A 19,025-nucleotide genomic window follows, 5' to 3' on the forward strand; every position below is an offset into this window, starting at 1 on the left:
ATTCTGCAGTGCCAGGGATAGAGACCAGGCCCTCCCATATGCAAGGCACACGCCCTCTCCCTGAGCTCCACATGACCGAGCATTTTTATAGTAATACTCACATATGGGCTAACTAGATGTTTATGTTTATGTGCAGATTCTGATCTGCACTATGTGTGCACTGTATTCTTTCACAGGTCTCAGTTTAGTGTTGTAAGGGGTTGTGTGATAGCTAACCAAATTTGTATACTATAATTCGCTGTGCTGTTACCTAATCTAATCTTGTGAGCGAGATTAGAGTATGCAGTCATTTGCTCTAGAGTGGTATAGAAGAATAGACTAGAAATACAGGTGTAGTTTCAAGTCCCATATCTTTGACTACTTAATTTTGATGGCTTTATATGCTTATACCCTATAATAGGCTTTGGTAACTAATTTTACATTATAACATTTCAATGGACATTACAATTTATTTATTTATTTATTTGGATTTTGGGATCACAGGGTTGAACTCAGGTAGGCTGCATGCCAGGCAAGTGAGTTAGTCCCTATACTGGCTCTTTGGCCCCACTGAAATCTTTACAGTATAAAAGTTTTTTCTGTTATTGAACCCTCACTCATTTGCTGAAAATACATTTCAAGGTCCCCTCTGAATACCTAAAAACAATATAGTATATACTGAATCCTATGTACATTATATATTTTTTCCTCTGTGTATTTATCTATTATGGACAAACTTAGAAAAGAATAAGCCCTAGCCCTAACCCTAACTCTAAGTTAGGTTTATTATTATGTTAATAATAAAAGTTAATTTTTATATTAGACACATTAAGAGGTGGACGATAATAACTAATCATAACAGTAGGTATAACAATAGACAACATGGAAAGTTAATGTTAAAATATTCCTAGTATCTTCACCAAAGTTGATTTTAGGAATCTGAAATTGAGGAAAGGTGCACAGTAAGGTGTGGGGTGGAGATAATTGGTGTCTTGGCAAGGGTCTTGAAATCAAGGTAAGGTTTCTCTTTTGGTTTTTACATTTTGGGGTCACCTGGTGGTGCTCATGTGGTTTGGGGGATCAGATGGTCCAGGACTAACCCTGGGTCTCCTGCCTGCAAATCTTGTGCTCTAGCCCTTTCAGCTCCCGTCCCAGCTGAGGCAAATTTTGACAGTGAATTCAATTTTGAATAATGAATTTCTACTCTATTGGCTTCTGCATTGGATAATAAAATATCCAGTTTATTATATTATTTCATAAAATAATGTTTTTTAATGGCCAGAACGATAGTACAGTAGGTAGGGCGCTTGTCTTGCATGTGGCCAACCTGAGTTCAATTCCCAGCACCTCTTAGGGTTCCCTGAGCCCATCAGGAGTGATCCCTGAGCACAGAGCCAGGGGTAAGCCCTGAGAGTTGCTGGCTGCGGCTCAAAATCCAACCCCTCCCCCCAAAAAAAGTGTTTTAAAAGTTTGTTGAATTTGTGTTTAAAAATCATGCAATTTTAATTTCGGTGTTTGGAATTCAAGCGAATGTTTGAATTAATACTATTAACATTTAATATGTATTAATGGTTATAACAGTCAAGATTAATCATAGTCAGGAATTAAGGAAATCTTATTCTCACGGAACTTGTAAATCTGCAAGCTCTGTTTCAAAATGCAAAACCGAAAGGAAAAATTAAGAACCAACTCGTCTGTTTTCCTCTGATTGACAGTAGCTCTCGTGACAGTGTAGAGAGCCTGTCTCTCTCTCTGATGGACTCTTTCACTGGCTCTCCGGCCTTGTGAGCTAAGTGCAGTCATACGGTCTTACCGTGTGTGCAGCAGAGACCCGCTAGTGACAACAGCGCTGAAAGGGAAGCTCTGCGGAGACTCGGAGACACGACGACGAGCACCTTTCTCATCACATGTCGTTTTCCCAAATTTCTTTTCAGCTCTGGCTGAATTCACGGAAGCAGATGAGGCGATGGCGGAGCTCGCCATCACTGACAATGTTTTCCTGTTCCTCACTGAATCTGTCGTGGCCTCAGAAAACTTCTACCAGGAGGAGTTTTATATTCGTAGAATTCATAACCTCATCACAGACTTCCTTGCACTTATGCCAATGAAGGTGAGTGTAACACTGTGTTAGTCAAAGTAGGTGAAAAGTTTTATACCGTAATTAGAAGTTGATCAATTAAGTTTATGTTTTGGAAACTAATAAAATCTTTTTATTACAGATTAAGATTTGATGGTAGTTGTGTTACAACTTGTAAGTTTGTGAATTATGAAAACGAAATAATGTGATGATTCATTCTTTCTCACTTGAGCTATTTCCCCAGCACCTTCATTGACTCTTCTGTATTTTTTGCTGTTATAAATTTCTTGTTCTTTTGGGTTTGAAGGCCACACTTGCAGTGCTCAAGGAGCACTCTTGGCAGAGCTGGGGGAGCAAAGCCAGGCCAGCTGCATGCAAGGCAGGCACCTCACCCGCTGCACTCTCTAGTCCACGTTATAAATTTCTCTTCCCATTATCTTCCCTTTACTTAGGTTCAGTTTGCTCATATAATTTGATTTTTTTTTAAGTTTGCAGCATATTGATTTGAAACTTGCTTTGCTTTGCTTTTGGGGGGAACACGTCAGGGGTTGCTCCCAGCTATGCACAGGGGGCCAGGTGGGACCAGGGGTCCAACCCAGGGCTCCCACGTCCAGAGCATGCTCTTTACTTTTTTTTTTTTTTGCTTTTTTTTTTTTTGGGTCACACCTGGCGATGCACAGGGGTTACTCCTGGCTCATTCACTCAGGAATTACTCCTGGTGGTGCTCAGGGGACCATATGGGATGCTGGGAATTGAGCCCGGGTCGGCCGCGTGCAAGGCAAACGCCCTACCTGCTGTGCTATCGCTCCAGCCCCAGAGCATGCTCTTTAACCTTTCTGAGGGGCCACACGCAGTGCTGCTCGGGGTCTACTTCTGGCTCTCTGCTCAGGAATTAGTCCTGGTGGTGCTCCGGGAACCATATGGGTCTCCGAGATTGAATCTTGGATCGGCTGCGTGCAAGGCAAACACACACCCTACCCACTGTACTCTTGCTCTGTCCTCTCTCTTTGAACTGTCTCCCTGGTTCCCTCTTTCCTTCCCTCCGTCCATTTCTTTCTTTCTGTTTTTAAACATTTAATGTTATAAATTTATCTCTATTGGTATGGCTGTGTCACCCAAATTTTGGTATGTAGTGTTATAAAATTCATTGTGACTTTATCATTTCAGTTAAAGGTGTATGGCCTGATTTCCTAATATTAGAGGGACTTGCAGATATCTTTCTGTAACTAATTTCTAGTTTGTTGGCTTTCGTGAAAAGAGTATTGCTCATAGGACTCCCGTTATGTTAGGTAGGAAAGGTTTCATGACCAAAAATATGAGCATGTCTTGGTGAATGTTCCATGCGCTCAGGAAACGAGGGTACGTCCTGCTGCTGTTGTGTATTCTGTAAATATTCATATGTTGAAGTTGGCTGATTGCACCTGAGTTTATCATGCATGTTCTTAATGATCTTTCTCTGTATTTGCTGTGTTGTATTTTGGGGGAGGGGTGCTGCCATTTCCACCTATATAGGAAAAAACCTATTGTGTTTTCTTTCTTTTTTTTTTTTTCCCTTGTTGGGTCACACCCATTGATGTGAATTATTCCTGGCGATGCTTGGGGCAACATATAGGATGCCAGGGATCAAACCTGGGTTGGCCACATGCAAGGCAAACGCCCTACCTGCTGTACTACTGCTCTGGCGCCCCTGTCTGTTTTCCTTATTTCCTTCTCTGCTCCTTGTTATTATCGTTGCAGTGAGCTGGTTCTGTACCTTGATTGTCTATTGTACTCAAACATTTTGTAGAGTTTGGGGCTGGAGAGATAGTACAGCAAGAAAGGCACTTGCCTGCCCACAGCAGACCTGGGTTTGATCCGGGCCCCACTTGTGATCTCTGAGCACTGCCCAGGCATAATCTTAGCACAGAGCCAGGACTGAGCCCTGAGCGCCACCCAGTGTGGCTGCACAGAACCCACCCCCAAATCATCGTGTGTGGGGGGGGGGGTTGCGGGGGAGGTTTGCATGTCAAGCGTGGTATTTGTATTCTTGGCCATAGTGCTCCCTGAGGTTTGCCCTTTGAGTTGTACTCACCAGGGTGGCTGCAGTGCTCACACACTCACTCACCCGGACCTGCACTTCCTGGCCGTGGTGCTCAGACATCTCCTTAGGCATCCTGGTCTGCTCATGGGCAGCAGCTCACCTGACATTGTGTGCACGCGTGCTGGGCTGTGGCGTAGCTGAAAACGCTCTCGTAGCTGGACTGCCCGGATTGTGCAAGTGCGGATGGTTCACTGGACATCTGAGCCTGCAACTGGCCTCGTGCAGTTCAGGAACTGGCGGTAAACCGGTGGGTTCCGCCTCGTCTCCACCCTGGTCGCTGGTCGGAAACAGCTGCTCCCGGGCACTGCACCATCCCTCCGGGCTGCTGATTTCTTTGGGAAAGAAAAAGGGAGTTTTGCTCAGCTGGCATTTGGCTGACACAGGGTAGTGAGGCAGCGATTCCTGGCCAGGGCTGCAGTGTCCTCAGAGAGTGCTTGGGAAATGAGGAAGGCAGTGTAGCTTGGTGCTTGGTTAAGTACAGTGTTGTTAGTGGTACTTAGTGGACACTTCCTGCAGTGTTTGGAATTAGCCAGCCCGGTGAAGACATGCATGTTTAGCCCCAAATGTCAGTAATTGAGAAACATGCAGCTTAAACTCGACTTCTCTGTAGTGAAAAGTGCTTTCATATTTTAAGATGCAGATACAGTGCAATAAAATCCTAGCATGTCATATCTTCACGTCATCGCAGTGAAAGTTTAAACAGGTTTTTCTTTACTATAATTACTTCTAGACAGTTGCCTGATTTCATGCTTCGTTTTTTTTTTTTTTTTTCCTTTTGGGTCACACCTGGCGATGCACAGGGGTTACTCCTGGCTCTGCACTCAGGAATGACTCCTGGCGGTGCTCAGGGGACCATATGGGATGCTGGGAATCGAACCCGGGTCGCCGCGTGCAAGGCAAACGCCCTACCCGCTGTGCTATTGCTCCAGCCCCATGCTTCGTTGTTTTGATTCATTTTCGCTCACACCCAGTGATGCTCAGGGATTACTCCTGTGGGTTGCCAGGGATTGAATCCTGGTCGCTACGTACAAGGCAAGCATCCTACCGTCTGCGCCATCATTCTGGCCCCAAGATTTCTTTGTTGTTTTTAACTCATATAATATATTACACATTAATGCCGTTGTCTTGACAGGTGAAACAGTTGCGGAATCGGGCCGATGAAGATGCTCGAATGATTCACATGAGTGTGCAGATGGGAAATGAACCCCCCATTTCACTCCGAAGGGATCTGGAACACTTGATGCTCTTGGTAAGCATCAGGATTGGAGTGCCTTTTCCCTCCCGTTACTTATTCCCTACCTTGGGGGATTTTTCGGTCAAAACTCTCAAATGTGCAGTTGAACTTAATAATTCAAGTCATTCAGGTTCAGTTTTGAATTCGAGATCTTTCCCTCTTCTCCCCGCAGATTGGTGAGCTGTATAGAAAGAACCCTTTCAATTTGGAGCTTGCTCTGGAGTATTGGTGCCCCTCCGAGCCGCTGCAGACCTCCACTATCCTGGGCTCCTACCTGGGGGTGGCCCACCAGCGACCCCCTCAACGCCAGGTGAGCTCTTCATTCCTCAGCTTCCTTCCTGCCTGCCTGCCTGCCTGCCTTCCTGCCTTCCTTCTGTCCCACCCAGCAATGCTCCGGGGTTATTCCTGACTCTGCCTTCAGGAATTACTCCCGTCGGTGCTCAGGGGACTATATGGACCCCTGAGGTAGAACCTCGGTCAGCCGCATGCAAGGCAAGTGCCCTCCCCACTGTGCTATTACTTCAGCCCCTCCTCTGCTTCCCTATTCCAGTGCAGTATATCTGATTTCCTTATGTCATTGCCAGTCACATAAATGACCACTCTATAATCTTTTATTTAAGGAGAGTGCAAAACTCTTAAATTTAAGGTCTGATTTGTTTGGAACTAAGATTAGTGACACGTTGAGTCGTTGGAGATAGAAGAGTGTCTTGTCTCTTCATGGGTTAATTATTTATCAGCATTGACTAGTTCTCCACGGACACAGCAGTAACCTGTCTACGTCATTTCTGACCTAGTTGGAGAAAACGGAGGTAAAAGTGCTAAGGAAAAAGACTGAGGTGTTATGACTGATGACAACATGCCCCTCAGTCAGCTGATAATATGACAAAGTCCATCATTTGTTTTACGTAAAGTATAATTTGCGAGAGCAAGTAGGATGGACTGTGGACTGCTGTGTATATCTTCATGTTTTGGGGATTTCCTCTCTTTTTTTTTTTTTTGTTCGGTTTTGGGTCATACTCGGCAGTGCTGGCTGGTAGGAGAACCAGAAGTGGTGCAGCGGATTGAACTGGCCTTGTGCAAGGCAAATGCCCTGCCCTCGGCCTTGCTCCGACTCCAGAATTTCCCCTTTTATAATCCTACGTGCCCTTTATATTTGTTTTTTTTCCAAAATAACAATTATAATCTTGACTCTCTTTTTTCTTTTTTTTGCTTTTTTTGGGTCACACCTGGAGACGCACAGGGGTTACTCCTGGCCCATGCACTCAGGAATTACTCCTGGCGGTGCTCGGGGGACCATATGGGATGCTGGGAATTGAACCTGGTTTGGCCACGTGCAAGGCAAATGCCCTACTCGCTGTGCTATTGCTCCAGCCCCTTGACTCTCTGTTTTTTTCAAATTGCGTTTCCTACATTTACTTAATTCCTCATTTGAGAAACAGTTGGGGAAGAATTTGCTCAAACATTTTAAAGATTAAAAATGATTTCTGTTATGGAAAAGAGGAGAGTAATTATAGTAAATATCCTACATCTTAATTGAACAACTGCTAATATATTGCTGTATTTGCTTCATCTTCTGTAATTTAACAGCTTTCATTTCTTTCTCTTTTTTGTTTGTTTTTGGGCCACACCTGCCAGTTCTCAGGAATCACTTCTGGTGGGCTCTGGGGGCCATATGGGATGCCAGAGATCAAGCCCAGATCAGCGTGCTAGGGAAGCGACCCATCTGCTCTACTGTAGTTTTCGTTTCTTTGGCATATTTTGAAATAAGATTGTATGCCATATATTTTCCTTTTCATTGGATAAGTTAATTTCTTTTAAAAATAAGGATCGGGGACGGAGGGGGATGGAGGAGAGACAGCACAGTAGGTATGGTGCTTGCCTGCCATATGCCAACCCGGTTTTGATCTCTGGCATCCCATTTGGTCTCCTGAGCAGTGCCAGGTGTGATTCCTAAGTGTAGAGCCATTAGTAATCTCTTACCATCGCTGGGTGTGATCCATGGGGGGAAAAAGGGATATGGGGGCTAGAGCGGTAGTACGGTGGGTAGGGCACTTCCTTGCACGCGGCCAACTAGGGTTCTATCCCCAGCACCCTATATGGTCCTCCGAGCCCTATCAGAACCAAGGGTCTGAACATAGAACCAAGGGTCAGCACTGAACACCAAACAAAAAACCCTAAAAATAAAAAATAAGGATCTGTATCTTTATAATCACAAAACCACTTTTATATCTAACAGATTTAACAGTAATTTCCAGAGATGTATAGCATTCTTTTGGTCTACATAGCAATTCATGAGTCACTGTCACTGTCATCCAATTGCTCATCGATTTGTTCGAGCGGGCACTAGTAATGTCTCTCATTGTGAGACTTATTGTTACTGTTTTTGGCATATCCAGTATGCCACGGGTAGCTTGCCAGGCTCTGCCGTGCGGGCGCGATACTCTCGGTAGCTTGCTGGGCTCTCCGAGAGGGACAGAGGAATCGAACACGGGTTGGCCGCATGAAGGGTGAATACCCTACCGCTGTGCTCCAGCCCCAATTCTTGAGTGTGCACAATATTTCAAATTATCAGTAATACATTAAGACCAACGTAGGAAAAGCAGATACTAAGAAGTGGACTCAGAATAGGCATGTAGGGATTGGTGTGAACCCAAAACAATATATTTAGGTTGCCATAAAAAAATTGATGTAGGTGCTGGGGAGATTATACAGTGGGTGGGCGCTCGCCGTGCCTGCCGCTGGCTCGAATTCTATCCCCTGCTCCCCATCACGGTCTCCCGATTACCGCCAGGAATGATCCCCGAGCATAGGAATAAGACCTGAGTACTGTCAGGTGTGACTCCAAAACAAAAATTCACTTCTAGGGTCGGGAGGAGGGTAAGGCGCTTGGCTTAGCTCACCCGGGTTTGATTCTCAGCGCCACTTATGGTCCCCCTGAGTTCTGCCAGGAGCGACCCCTGAGCGCAGCCTGGAGGGCCCCCATACTGAAATAATTAATTTCTGGAGACTTGTTATCTGAATGAGCAGGTGGAATTGATCAAAGAACTGTGTGATTACATAATCAGGGTGTCCAAGACGGGGGCCTCTTAATCCCACAGGACAGAGTATTTCTTAGGCGAACCCAGCCTGGGGGACAGTGACAAGCCCTGGTGGGTTTCCCTCAGGCACGGGCGTGTCTTGTCACCAAGCACACTGGGATTATTTTTATATTTTCTATGAGTTATACCAAAATAGCTATTTAGTCTTTCATTTGCATCGTTTCTTAAAGTAATCGGGAAACAACCCCCCACACCCCCTGCCTCAAATTTCCAGGTCCTCATCCTAAATTTTAGATTCAGGAACTTTAGGTTGTGTATATATCTCTGAATTTGCTAGTTTATTCTAGCTGAAAATACTTTCCACCTGCTTTACACATTTAGTTATATGAGTAGTCTTTGTTTTCCATGACGTTAAAATGTTGTAGAAAAGTATAGTTTCATGTCCACAGATATTCTGTAATTGCTTTAAATTGCAAAGGAGAAGCTTGAAAGGTGGGTATTTCTATAAATAGAATTTATCGAAATTTATAAATTTATAAATTTTTGTCTTTCTGGGGAGGGTTGTGGTGGGGGGATAGTTTGTTGTTAAATCATGTCCCTAACTGTAATTTATATGTAGAGGCTATTTGCTAGTTCATTTTACCTTCAGGATAAGCTGTGCTCTCTGTAAACTATTGGCTTTTCCCTATTTCAGGTTGTCTTGTCAAAGTTCGTTAGGCAGATGGGTGACCTGCTGCCTCCAACGATTTACATTCCTTATTTGAAAATGCTGCAGGGATTGGCCAATGGGCCCCAGTGTGCCCACTACTGTTTCAGCCTGCTCAAGGTCAACGGTAGCAGTCACGGTAAGGAAATGCTGCGTGTTGTCTGTGGTGACTTTCTTGGCTTTTTTTTTTTTTTTGGGTCACACCTGGCAATGCACAGGGGTCACTCCTGGCTCTACACTCAGGAATTACCCCTGGCAGCTCAGGGGACCATATGGGATGCTGGGATTTGAACCCAGGTCGGCCGTGTGCAAGGCAAACGCCCTACCCGCTGTGCTATCACTCCAGCCCCTTTGGTGACTTTCTTAAACTCATTATTGCCCTGCCTTCGAGAGCTTATGGGTTATTTTTTGTGTGTGTGTTTGGGGCGGGGAAACCCGGCGATGCTCAGAGGTTACTCCTGGCTCTGCATTCAGGGATCATCCTGGTGGTGCTGGGGGGACCGTATGGGATGTTGGGGGACAGGCAAGTGCCCTGTCTCCTGTACACACTCTCTGGCCTCTGTGAAGGGGTTCTCAGTGCTGAGTACTACCAGCTGAATTATTTTTGTCATCATGGGGATTGAAGTGTACTGGTGACTTGATGCTTAGTGACCGTCATGCTTGATTTGGGTTTCACGGACTGGGAACTTTTGCCATTTGCATTATAAAATGCAGTTTGATTTAAGAAATGTAATTAGCACATATAGAATTTAAAGGACACGTCTATGCTCAGGGGAAAATAAAGTAAGTTTGATTTCTTGGTATTTGTTTTTTAAATTTCTGTTCTTAACATTTTTCTTTTGACTATCTCCCAATTTCCTCATATAAATTTCGGCCTTGCCTCGTTATACCAGAAACACTGCCCGAGAAAGGAAAATTTATTTAACATCTGCTATTAGGTGGATATTATTACTTTCAGTTTTGCAGTGTGAAGAAGCAGGGTGAGAGAAGTTCTCTATTTTCTCTGCGGTGGCAGCTAACCGGGGAGCGTGCTTGGGCTGGGACCTGCTCCAGAGGCGCTGTTTGGGCTTGTTTTGAATTAATTGAGTTTGCGCTCAGTGCCTGAATGCAGCCACAGTATAATGGTGTAGTCTCATGGACAAATCTAGACTGCTGCTCTCTTTGGGAACAAAAACTCAACATTTGGGAATTACTTAGTGGGGAAAGCACCCTGTAGCGTTAGATGACAACACCAGGAACCTTCCTGGACGTGAGGTAACTCGTGTCCAAAGTACCTGACCTTTGCATTCGTGGGGGCACTGCCCAGTCCTTGCCCTGAGCAAAATTCATCCTGAGTTCTCGGCTACAGAAGGGTTCTCACCAGTCTTCACTCTATCGACAAGATAGCACACTGCTCCCTGGGGCCAGGGCAGAGTTGGTGGTGTCTATTTCCACGCAGATGCCTGCGGAGTTCCGCCAGTAAAAGTCTGTCCTCTCTTTCTTTACAGTTGAAAATATCCAGGGAGCAGGCGGCAGCCCTGTTTCCTGGGAGCATTTCTTCCACTCCTTAATGCTTTACCACGAACACCTCCGCAAGGACCTTCCGAGCGCAGATAGTGTCCAGTACCGGCACCTCCCTTCGCGCGGCATCACCCAGAAGGAGCAGGACGGGCTGATCGCTTTCCTGCAGCTCACGTCTACCATCATTACTTGGGTATGGGATGCATCCCTTCGTGCGTCACAGGATTCTGCTTGCATGCCAGAATGGTGGCGCTCTTTGATTTGTTCCGGGGGGCATGCCTGGTTTTTGCTCAGGGGATCACCCCGATGGTATTCAGGGAGAATTTGTGATGCTGGAAACTGAAGCCAGGGCCACCTTGTGCGAGGCAAGTGCCTTACCCTCTGCACTATCTCTGGCGCCACAGTGGCATTTAAAAAGTTTTGTTGTTATTTTTCAGCCACACTGGAAGTACTCAAGGGTTATTCCTGGGTCTGTGCTCAGGGATCACTTCTGGCTGGGCTCAGGGGACCTTTTGGAATGTCTGGGATCGAACCCAGGGTTGATTTACATTTAAGGCTAGCGCCCTACCTGTTGTGCTATCACTTAATGCCCCATAGTGGCATTTTGAGCACCTCCAAAGCTTCTTGTAATGCTTAAAGCCTGAGTGTAATAAATGTGGCATTCTTATAACATTCACTTCTAAAGATTATTCCTCACCATACATTAGTTGTTGTCATAGCCGCTACACAGTGCTGTAGGGTCATAGGAAAATGATTGCCTAAGCTTGAAAGTAGACAGAAGCAGACATCAGAGTCCGGTTTCAGATATATGTTCTTCTAGGTTTCCTCTGTGTATATGTGTAAAGATTAGCTGGTCGGGTGTGTCTTGCATGCAGCCAACCCAGGTTTTGTCTCCGGCACCTCTGCCAGAAGTGGTCCCGGAGTGCAGAGCCAGGAATATGCCCTGAGCGTTGCTGGGTGTGGCCTCTCTGCATGCCCCCCAACTCCCAGATAGAAAGAACGGTACTTACTGAGTTATTCTTTTTACCCCCTTACCGTACACCAAACCACCTTACTGGCTACTACTACTAAAGGAATCTTTGTAAAAATATTTTCCGTATATAATGTCCCTGCTCAGGAGTCAGAGTAATCCTTTTTCTGTAATTTTTGTTTGTTTATTTTGTTTTGTTGTTTTTTTTGTCCTTGGGCCACACTCAGTGATGCTCAGGAATCTCTCCTGACGGGCTTGGGGTACTATTCGGGATGCTGGGGGTTAAACCCAGATCAGCTGTAAGCAAGGCAAGCACCCAAACTGCTGTTATATCTCTTAGTAATTTCTATTCACCAGGCGCAAGCTCATGTTGCTGCGTATGACTTTCTCTTTGAAGCGTACATGTAGGGTCTTCCAACTTTTTTGTTTTTTGAATGATGTATATGTATGATTAAACAGCAAAACATAAAGTTAATAATTCCTTCTCAAGGAATGAAGATGGAGTGGTACTTGATGTCATTATCCCTGGGGGGACTGGAGTGGAGGCACACTGAGCAGTGCTTAGGCTTCCTCCTGATTCTGCTCAGGGATCACTCCCGGTGCGGCTGAGGGACCATACAAGGTGCCGGGGTAAAACCCGAGTTGGCTGTGTGCCAGGCAAGAGCCCTCCCTGCTGTACTATCACTCTGGCCCCTATATGTCCAGTTTTGCCTCAGCATATATCAAGTACTTACTCATTTACATCAATTTCCATGAAGTGTATTGTTCCAAAAAGGATTTTTTTTTAAATGTGTATTTTTTGTGATTTAATTGTATATGTCCATTAAGTTCATCTCTTTGATTTCTTCATTTAGTGTCATATTTCTCTATTTTTTTTAAACTTTTTATTAAATCACCATGTGGAAAGTTACAAAGTTCTCAGGTTTATATGTCAGTTATACAATATTCAAACACCCATCCCTTCACCAGTGCCCATATTCCACCACCAGAAACCCCAGTATACCCCCCGCCCCCACCCCCTACCCCCTACTGTATAACTAATGAATTTCACTTCATTTTTTCTTTACCTTGATTACATTCCATAATTCAACACAAAACTCACTATAGTTGTTGGAGTTTCCAACCAAGAGAGACAGACCTACTACATTTGATAATTAGTTTTTCATTGCTGGAAATGAAGAGATATGTAGCCCCACTGCTACAAGTACATAACTCTCTCTCTTTTTTTTTCCCTTTTTCCTTTTCCCTTTTTTTTTTTCTTTTTCCCCCTCATCCCCCTTCCTGCACCTACCTCATAGTATGGTGTACGCCACGCCACGTCGGCCAGCGTGGGGCTTTTGCTTAGTTCACAGTCCAGAGAGGTGGCTGCTACATTAAAAACCTTCAAAATTTCAACAAAAACTTACTGTTATTATTTGGAGTTTCTCCCCTAAGTCAGACCTGTTCAAAAGGAACCGTTTCATATTGCTGACAATTATAGATGTTAAGTTTTGGATTTCTGTATAAAGTCCAGGGAAAATTCTGCCAGAAATTACATAGCCCAGCTCACAGTCCCAGTGCATTGCTGTAAGAAGTCTCTGAATTCAAAGTCTTTAGGCGCAGAGGGTCCGATTCGAGCTCAGCGGCTCCGGATTTATCTGGGCCGAGGGCGTGCCGGTTACGCCCCCTTCCCATGAGTTCCTGGGAGCCCCAAAAGTAAAAACTGAATACCTCTGGGTTTGGAGTCACAGAAGATGGCGCCTGCCACGTGGGTGCCGCCAGGCCGCTGCTTTCTGTGCAGGAAGACAGGGTGGGGAGGAAAAAATTCCACCCCCAGCAGCACAGAGTTAAATTAAAAAAAAAATTTTTTTTTTTTGCTTTTTGGGTCACACCCGGCGATGCACAGGGGTTACTCCTAGCTCTGCACTCAGGAATTACTCCTGGTGGTGCTCGGGGGAGCATATGAGGTGTCGGGAATTGAACCCAGGGTGGCCGGATGCAAGGCAAATGCCCTACTTGCTGTGCTATTGCTCCAGCCCTCCAGAAAGGATTTACTATTCCCTTTCATACTGCTGTTGTTGTTCATACTTTCTCCAAAGGCTATTTCTTCTCCGTCCTTTCTGCTGACAGATCATGTCCACTGATAGCTGTAGTCCCAAGCCACAGGATCATACTCAGTGTCGGTATTAGCAGTGTGGATAGTTGCTAGTCACTTTTCTTAGCTCTTTGTTGTGGCTGGTTTTGGGGCCCTGCGCGGCGAGACTGGGCCTTGTGGGGTGCCACCATGCGGCTTGCAGCTCCTGTGTCCGGGCACATGCTCCGTTCGTCCTTCGCAGTGTTGAAAGGTGCTCAGTGTCTTTTGCTTCCTCGTGTCCGTTTGTTTCTCAGAGTGAGAACGCTCGCCTGGCCCTGTGCGAGCACCCTCAGTGGACGCCTGTGGTGGTCATCCTGGGGCTGCTGCAGTGTAGTATCCCCCCCGTTCTCAAAGCCGAACTCCTGAAGACACTTGCCGCTTTTGGACGCTCTCCTGAAATCGCCGCCTCGCTGTGGCAGTCCCTGGAATATACACAGGTACCATTGCCGTGGCGGTCCCTGAAATATGCAGGGGACCGTTGCTGAGGCAGTCCCTGGAATAGACTCAGGTCCCAATGCTGTGCTCCTGTTCCTGCCACCATAGTGCAGAAGATGGAGCTTGGTAACAATGTAGACGTGAAAGTGTGGTTGGAGACATTTAACCCCATGTACTCCTTTCCTGGGAAGTTCCCATGTCATCAGTTAGGACGAGGGGGGTTGTGGGGGAAGTGGCTGGTCGTAAACAGATGCATTTCTTGAACTATAATGACTGTTTGTCCCATAAAGCTTCAGATAATTTATTCCTAGAAAATGTCAAGAGGAGATTTCTGGGGAAAAAGGCATCTTATATGCACTTAAATATCACTAATTTCCTAAAGTCAAGACAATTGGGTATCTTACCTGATCTTGACACAGTTACCAGTAAAAGTACATGAGATGTTTTGGTCATTTCTGGTCCAGAATGCAAGATGTATTGATGTATGGGGTGAGATATATGACCATTTTACTACAAAGGCAGTATTGTTCACTGATGATTGGGGCATGCCCCTAACATCTGTTTCTTTCTGTTCAAGATACTGCAGACCGTAAGAGCTCCAAGCCAGAGACAAGCAATTGGTATAGAGGTAAAGTTTTCCTTTTGCTTTCAGTACTTCGCTTACACATGTACATGATGGTAGGTTAAAAAAAATTCTTCTTTCTCTCCTAAATTCCAGAACCTTTTAAAATTGTATGACACCTATCCACAGTGAAAATTTAGTTTGAACTCAGTTTAATTAGACTCCTTGATCAACCTAATTGGTGAGAATAGGTACAGTTTCTTTTCTTCTCTGTGCTCCCTTTCTTTTCTTTTCTTTTTTCTTTTTAAAGAAACAAATTAATTTGAAGTTGAAAACATATGTGGGGACTTGAAATTTTTCTATCTGATTGACATTGTTTTTTTTTCTTTTTGGGTCACACCTGGTGATGCACAGGGGTTACTCCTGGCTCTGCACTCAGGAATTACCCCCTGGCGGTGCTCAGGGGACCATATGGGATGCTGGGACTCAAACCCGGGTCGGCCTCGTGCAAGGCAAACACCCTACTCGCTGTGCTATTTCTCCAGCCCCTCTTTTGTTGTGTCTTTTCCTTTAAATAAAAAATGGTCCTGTTGTTATGTATCTTTTAATGTGATGTTATAGTAGTATTGGTGAGTCAGTCTCTGCAGCGTGCCTGGATGTTCCTTGCTGATAGTTTGATATACCCAGATTTCACTTCTCTTTTAAATTTGTTTTGGAAAGGTCGAACTAAATGAAATTGAATCCCGCTATGAAGAATACCCGATGACCCGGGCCTTCTGCCAGCTGATTGGCACCCTGGTGGAGAGTTCGTTTCCTGCTAACTTGGGCGCTGGACTGCGACCCCCGGGCTTCGACCCTTACTTGCAGTTCCTCAGGGAGTCTGTGTTCCTCCGCTTCCGCACCAGAGCCTACCGGAGAGCTGCTGAAAAGGTTATGTGCACGGGGAAGTCTTTTTCTCCTTACTTATTGATTGCTCGCTTTTCTTTTATTAAAGGCAGGAGATGCTCTAGTTTCATTTTAGCTTTTGAAAGTTAGTAAAATGAATAAGTCTTCTTCACGGAAATGTCCCTGATCTGATTAGTTTATGTGCAATAAAAAATAATTTGGACCTTAAAATAACAGCACTAACTTCAACATTAGTAACTTAATTACCTTGACTTGATAGACTCTTTATTGAAAATTGAACCAAAAATATATCTTAGTTAAAAACACACAGTTTACTGGGAAAACTTAGGTTATTTGACTTGTTTAAATTTGCACTCCGGGGGCTGGAGCGATAGCACAGCGGGTAAGGTGTTTGCCTTGCACGCAGCCAACCTGGGTTCGATTCCCAGCATCCCATATGGTCCCCTGAGTACCGCCTGGGGTAATTCCTGAGTGCAGAGCCAGGAGTAACCCATGAGCATCACCAGGTGTGACCCAAAAAGCAAAAAAAAAAAAAAATTTTCACTCCGGTGTCATGGCTTAGGAATATTTCTGGTTTGTGCAGTCTTGACTTAGTTCTGAGGGTCCATTTTGGATGTTTGCCGTGGATAGAGGCTGAGTGAGTACTGACATTCATGCCCATATTTGCTCTGACTGTCACACACGTATGGCCGAACCTAGCGTTTGACCTCATTCCAGTGTTACTATGAGGCAGGTATTTTTAACATTCCCATTTTACAGATGGAAGTTTAGCAAGGTCAAGGAACTTGGCTAAAGGTATAGGACCAGGATTTGAGCCTAGGACTGATTCCAGATCCGCTCATAAGCACTAGGTTATCTAAGAGACCCTTCCCGGTTTGGTGTAACTTACTGTAGTGAACTCTATTGCTTCACAGAATACCCTTAATTACTATATAGAGACAGTTCTGCTCTATTTTTATAGTTTCTGCTTTTTTAACTTACTGAGTTTTATCATTATTAGTGATTTTAGAAATAATTTAGATTTTGCTAATTTGGGATTATTGGGAAAACTAGAAAAATGCAAGAAGAAATACTACTCTTAAATCTTTTCTGAGAAAGAGAGTATCCTTTTCCTGTGTATATTTATAAATTAAAATCATTAGTTTGTGTTAGTTGTATCCTTTTTGGGTTACTAAACTTTCAATCGTTAGGATTTTTTAAAGATTCATTGAAAATCTTTAGACGATAGTGTTGAATTGAGATAGCATAGTATGAGAGGTATGTGTATTTCAATTCTGAAATCTATGATTGGGTCTTGTTTTTCATTTTACTTTAATCATTACTATTTTTTTTCTTTTTTTTTTTGCCTTTTGGGTCACACCTGGTGATGCACAGGGGTTACTCCTGGTTCATGCACTCAGGACTTACTCCTGGCAGTGCTCGGGGGACCATATGGGATGCTGGGAATCAACCCAGGTTGGCCGCATGCAAGGCAAATGCCCTTCCCGCTGTGCTATGGCTCCAGCCCCAATCATTACTATTTAGTGAAGCAGTAATTACTTATATCTAGTGGTGTTGATTCATTCATTGCCCTGTCATTGGACAGTGTTTGTTTCTGACTGTCCCAAATAACCAAAGTTCTGTTTTTCTCAATTACTTTATGATTTGTGCTCCGGGGAGAGGCAGGTCCACATATTTCACTTTAGCCCTAGAATTGTCCCCTGAACATGTATCTCCTTATGACTGAACACTTTACCAGCTGTGCTTTATTAATAAAAGACATTCTAGCTGAATGATGGATGTGATGTCATCCCTTTAGCCGAGTGTTCTCTGTTGGGCGACATGCATTTTGAGCATCTGATTACTTGCCTCTTCGTAAGAAGGTCATTGTGACCTAGGAGCTGTGGGCGTCAGACAGCCCGTGATTTTCAGCAGCCTGATGTTCGTCTGTGCAGCTGCTTCTGCGCGGCTCCTGGCTGCCTGCCATGATCCCGCCCGACATGCTGACCCTACAGATTTCCCCTTGGCGTGATGTATTTCATTTCCAAGTCTCCTTCCGCATTTACTAGTTTTCTAGAACACTAGTTTCTCACGAAGATAGTGCTTTGAAATGAGGTAACAGTATGAGAGGTGTGTGTATTTGACTTCTGAAATCTGTGATCGGATTTTATTTGTTTTCTGTTTGTATTTTCGGTTTTGGGCTACACCCAGCAGTGCTCCTGGCTCTGCACTCAGAAATTACTCCTGGTGCTGCTTGGGGGGGTCGTATGGGACGCCGGGGACTGAATCTGGGTGCTCTGTGCAAGGCAAAGGTCCCACTGACTGTGCTATTGCTCCGGCCCAGCTGATTGTGTCTTTTTTGCTTGTTTATGGGCCACACCCGCAGTGCTTAGGGGTACTCCTGACTCTGTGCTCAGGGAACGATATGAGATGCCAGGGATTGAACCTGGGTAGGAGTGTGCAAGGCAGAGCCCCACCCGCTGTGCTATTGTTCAGCCCCTCTGTGATTGTATCTTGATGCGCCTTTTCTGTTTAAATAACTGGTCACGGCAGTTGGGTAAAATAAGAGAGAAGCAAATGCACTTTTGTTTCTGGACCACCCCGCACTGTGCTGGGAGATCACTCCTGGTGAAAGCTCAGGGGCGTCAAGTGCCGAGCCTGCTGTACTAGGAACTGCTGCAAGCACGGCACTTGTTTTTCCTACCGCCAAGCCAGGTTTGATCCCCAGCACTGCAGTCATCTGTGAAGAGACTCCCTGGCACTGTGGGGTAGGGGGAGGGGAGTGGCTCTTTAACAGTGAGGAACAAATCAGAACACCTCTGGGTGTGGCCCAAAAGGGTTTTATTTGGGGAAAAATAAAAATAAAAGGGTAATGCTGTCACAGGCTGGAGCGATAGCACAGCGGGTAGGGCGGTTGCCTTGCACGGGGCGATTCCTCCGTCCCTCTCGGAGAGCCCGGCAAGCTACCCAGAGTATCCCACCCGCACAGCAGAGCCCGGCAAGCTCCCAGTGGCATATTCGATATGACAAAAACAGTAACAAGTCTCACAATGGAGACGTTACTGGGGCCCGCTCGACCAAATCGATGAGCAACGGGATGACAGTGCCAGTGCCAGTGCTTCCGCAGTGCTTTACCTTGAAAGTCAGCTGCGCCACTATCCTTGAACAAAATCAAGCTGTATGCACTGAGTTTCGGTATTGCTTAGCATCTCGGACAAAGGACTGGACTCCTCTTGAGAAAAGCCTGGTGAGGTGTCCCCTGGGGCCTGCTTCACTGCTCCTGAAGTACTTGTGTCTTTTTATAGTGGGAAGTGGCTGAGGTGGTCTTGGAGGTGTTTTATAAATTACTCAGAGATTACGAGCCTCAACTTGAAGATTTTATAGACCAGTTTGTAGAATTACAAGGTAATTTTATCCTGTCCCTTTTCTATAAGGTGTTATTTACG

The 19,025-nt window shown here is 45.0% G+C and overlaps 1 protein-coding gene across 1 annotated transcript in view; it reads left to right on the forward strand.

Moving 5' to 3' along the window:
• NUP205 (nucleoporin 205) overlaps positions 1 to 19,025 on the forward strand; it is an 81,867-nt gene that overhangs the window by 15,392 nt on the left and 47,450 nt on the right. Inside the window, exons 8-16 of the mRNA XM_004608239.2 lie at positions 1,914 to 2,089; positions 5,269 to 5,385; positions 5,543 to 5,680; positions 9,103 to 9,253; positions 10,602 to 10,807; positions 13,952 to 14,134; positions 14,710 to 14,760; positions 15,415 to 15,624; positions 18,885 to 18,984. Of these exons, the coding sequence (XP_004608296.2) occupies positions 1,914 to 2,089; positions 5,269 to 5,385; positions 5,543 to 5,680; positions 9,103 to 9,253; positions 10,602 to 10,807; positions 13,952 to 14,134; positions 14,710 to 14,760; positions 15,415 to 15,624; positions 18,885 to 18,984 (1,332 nt within the window). The remainder of the gene's footprint in view (positions 1 to 1,913; positions 2,090 to 5,268; positions 5,386 to 5,542; positions 5,681 to 9,102; positions 9,254 to 10,601; positions 10,808 to 13,951; positions 14,135 to 14,709; positions 14,761 to 15,414; positions 15,625 to 18,884; positions 18,985 to 19,025) is intronic.

This window comes from Sorex araneus, chromosome 1 (assembly GCF_027595985.1).
Source record: "Sorex araneus isolate mSorAra2 chromosome 1, mSorAra2.pri, whole genome shotgun sequence".
NCBI lineage: Eukaryota > Metazoa > Chordata > Mammalia > Eulipotyphla > Soricidae > Sorex > Sorex araneus.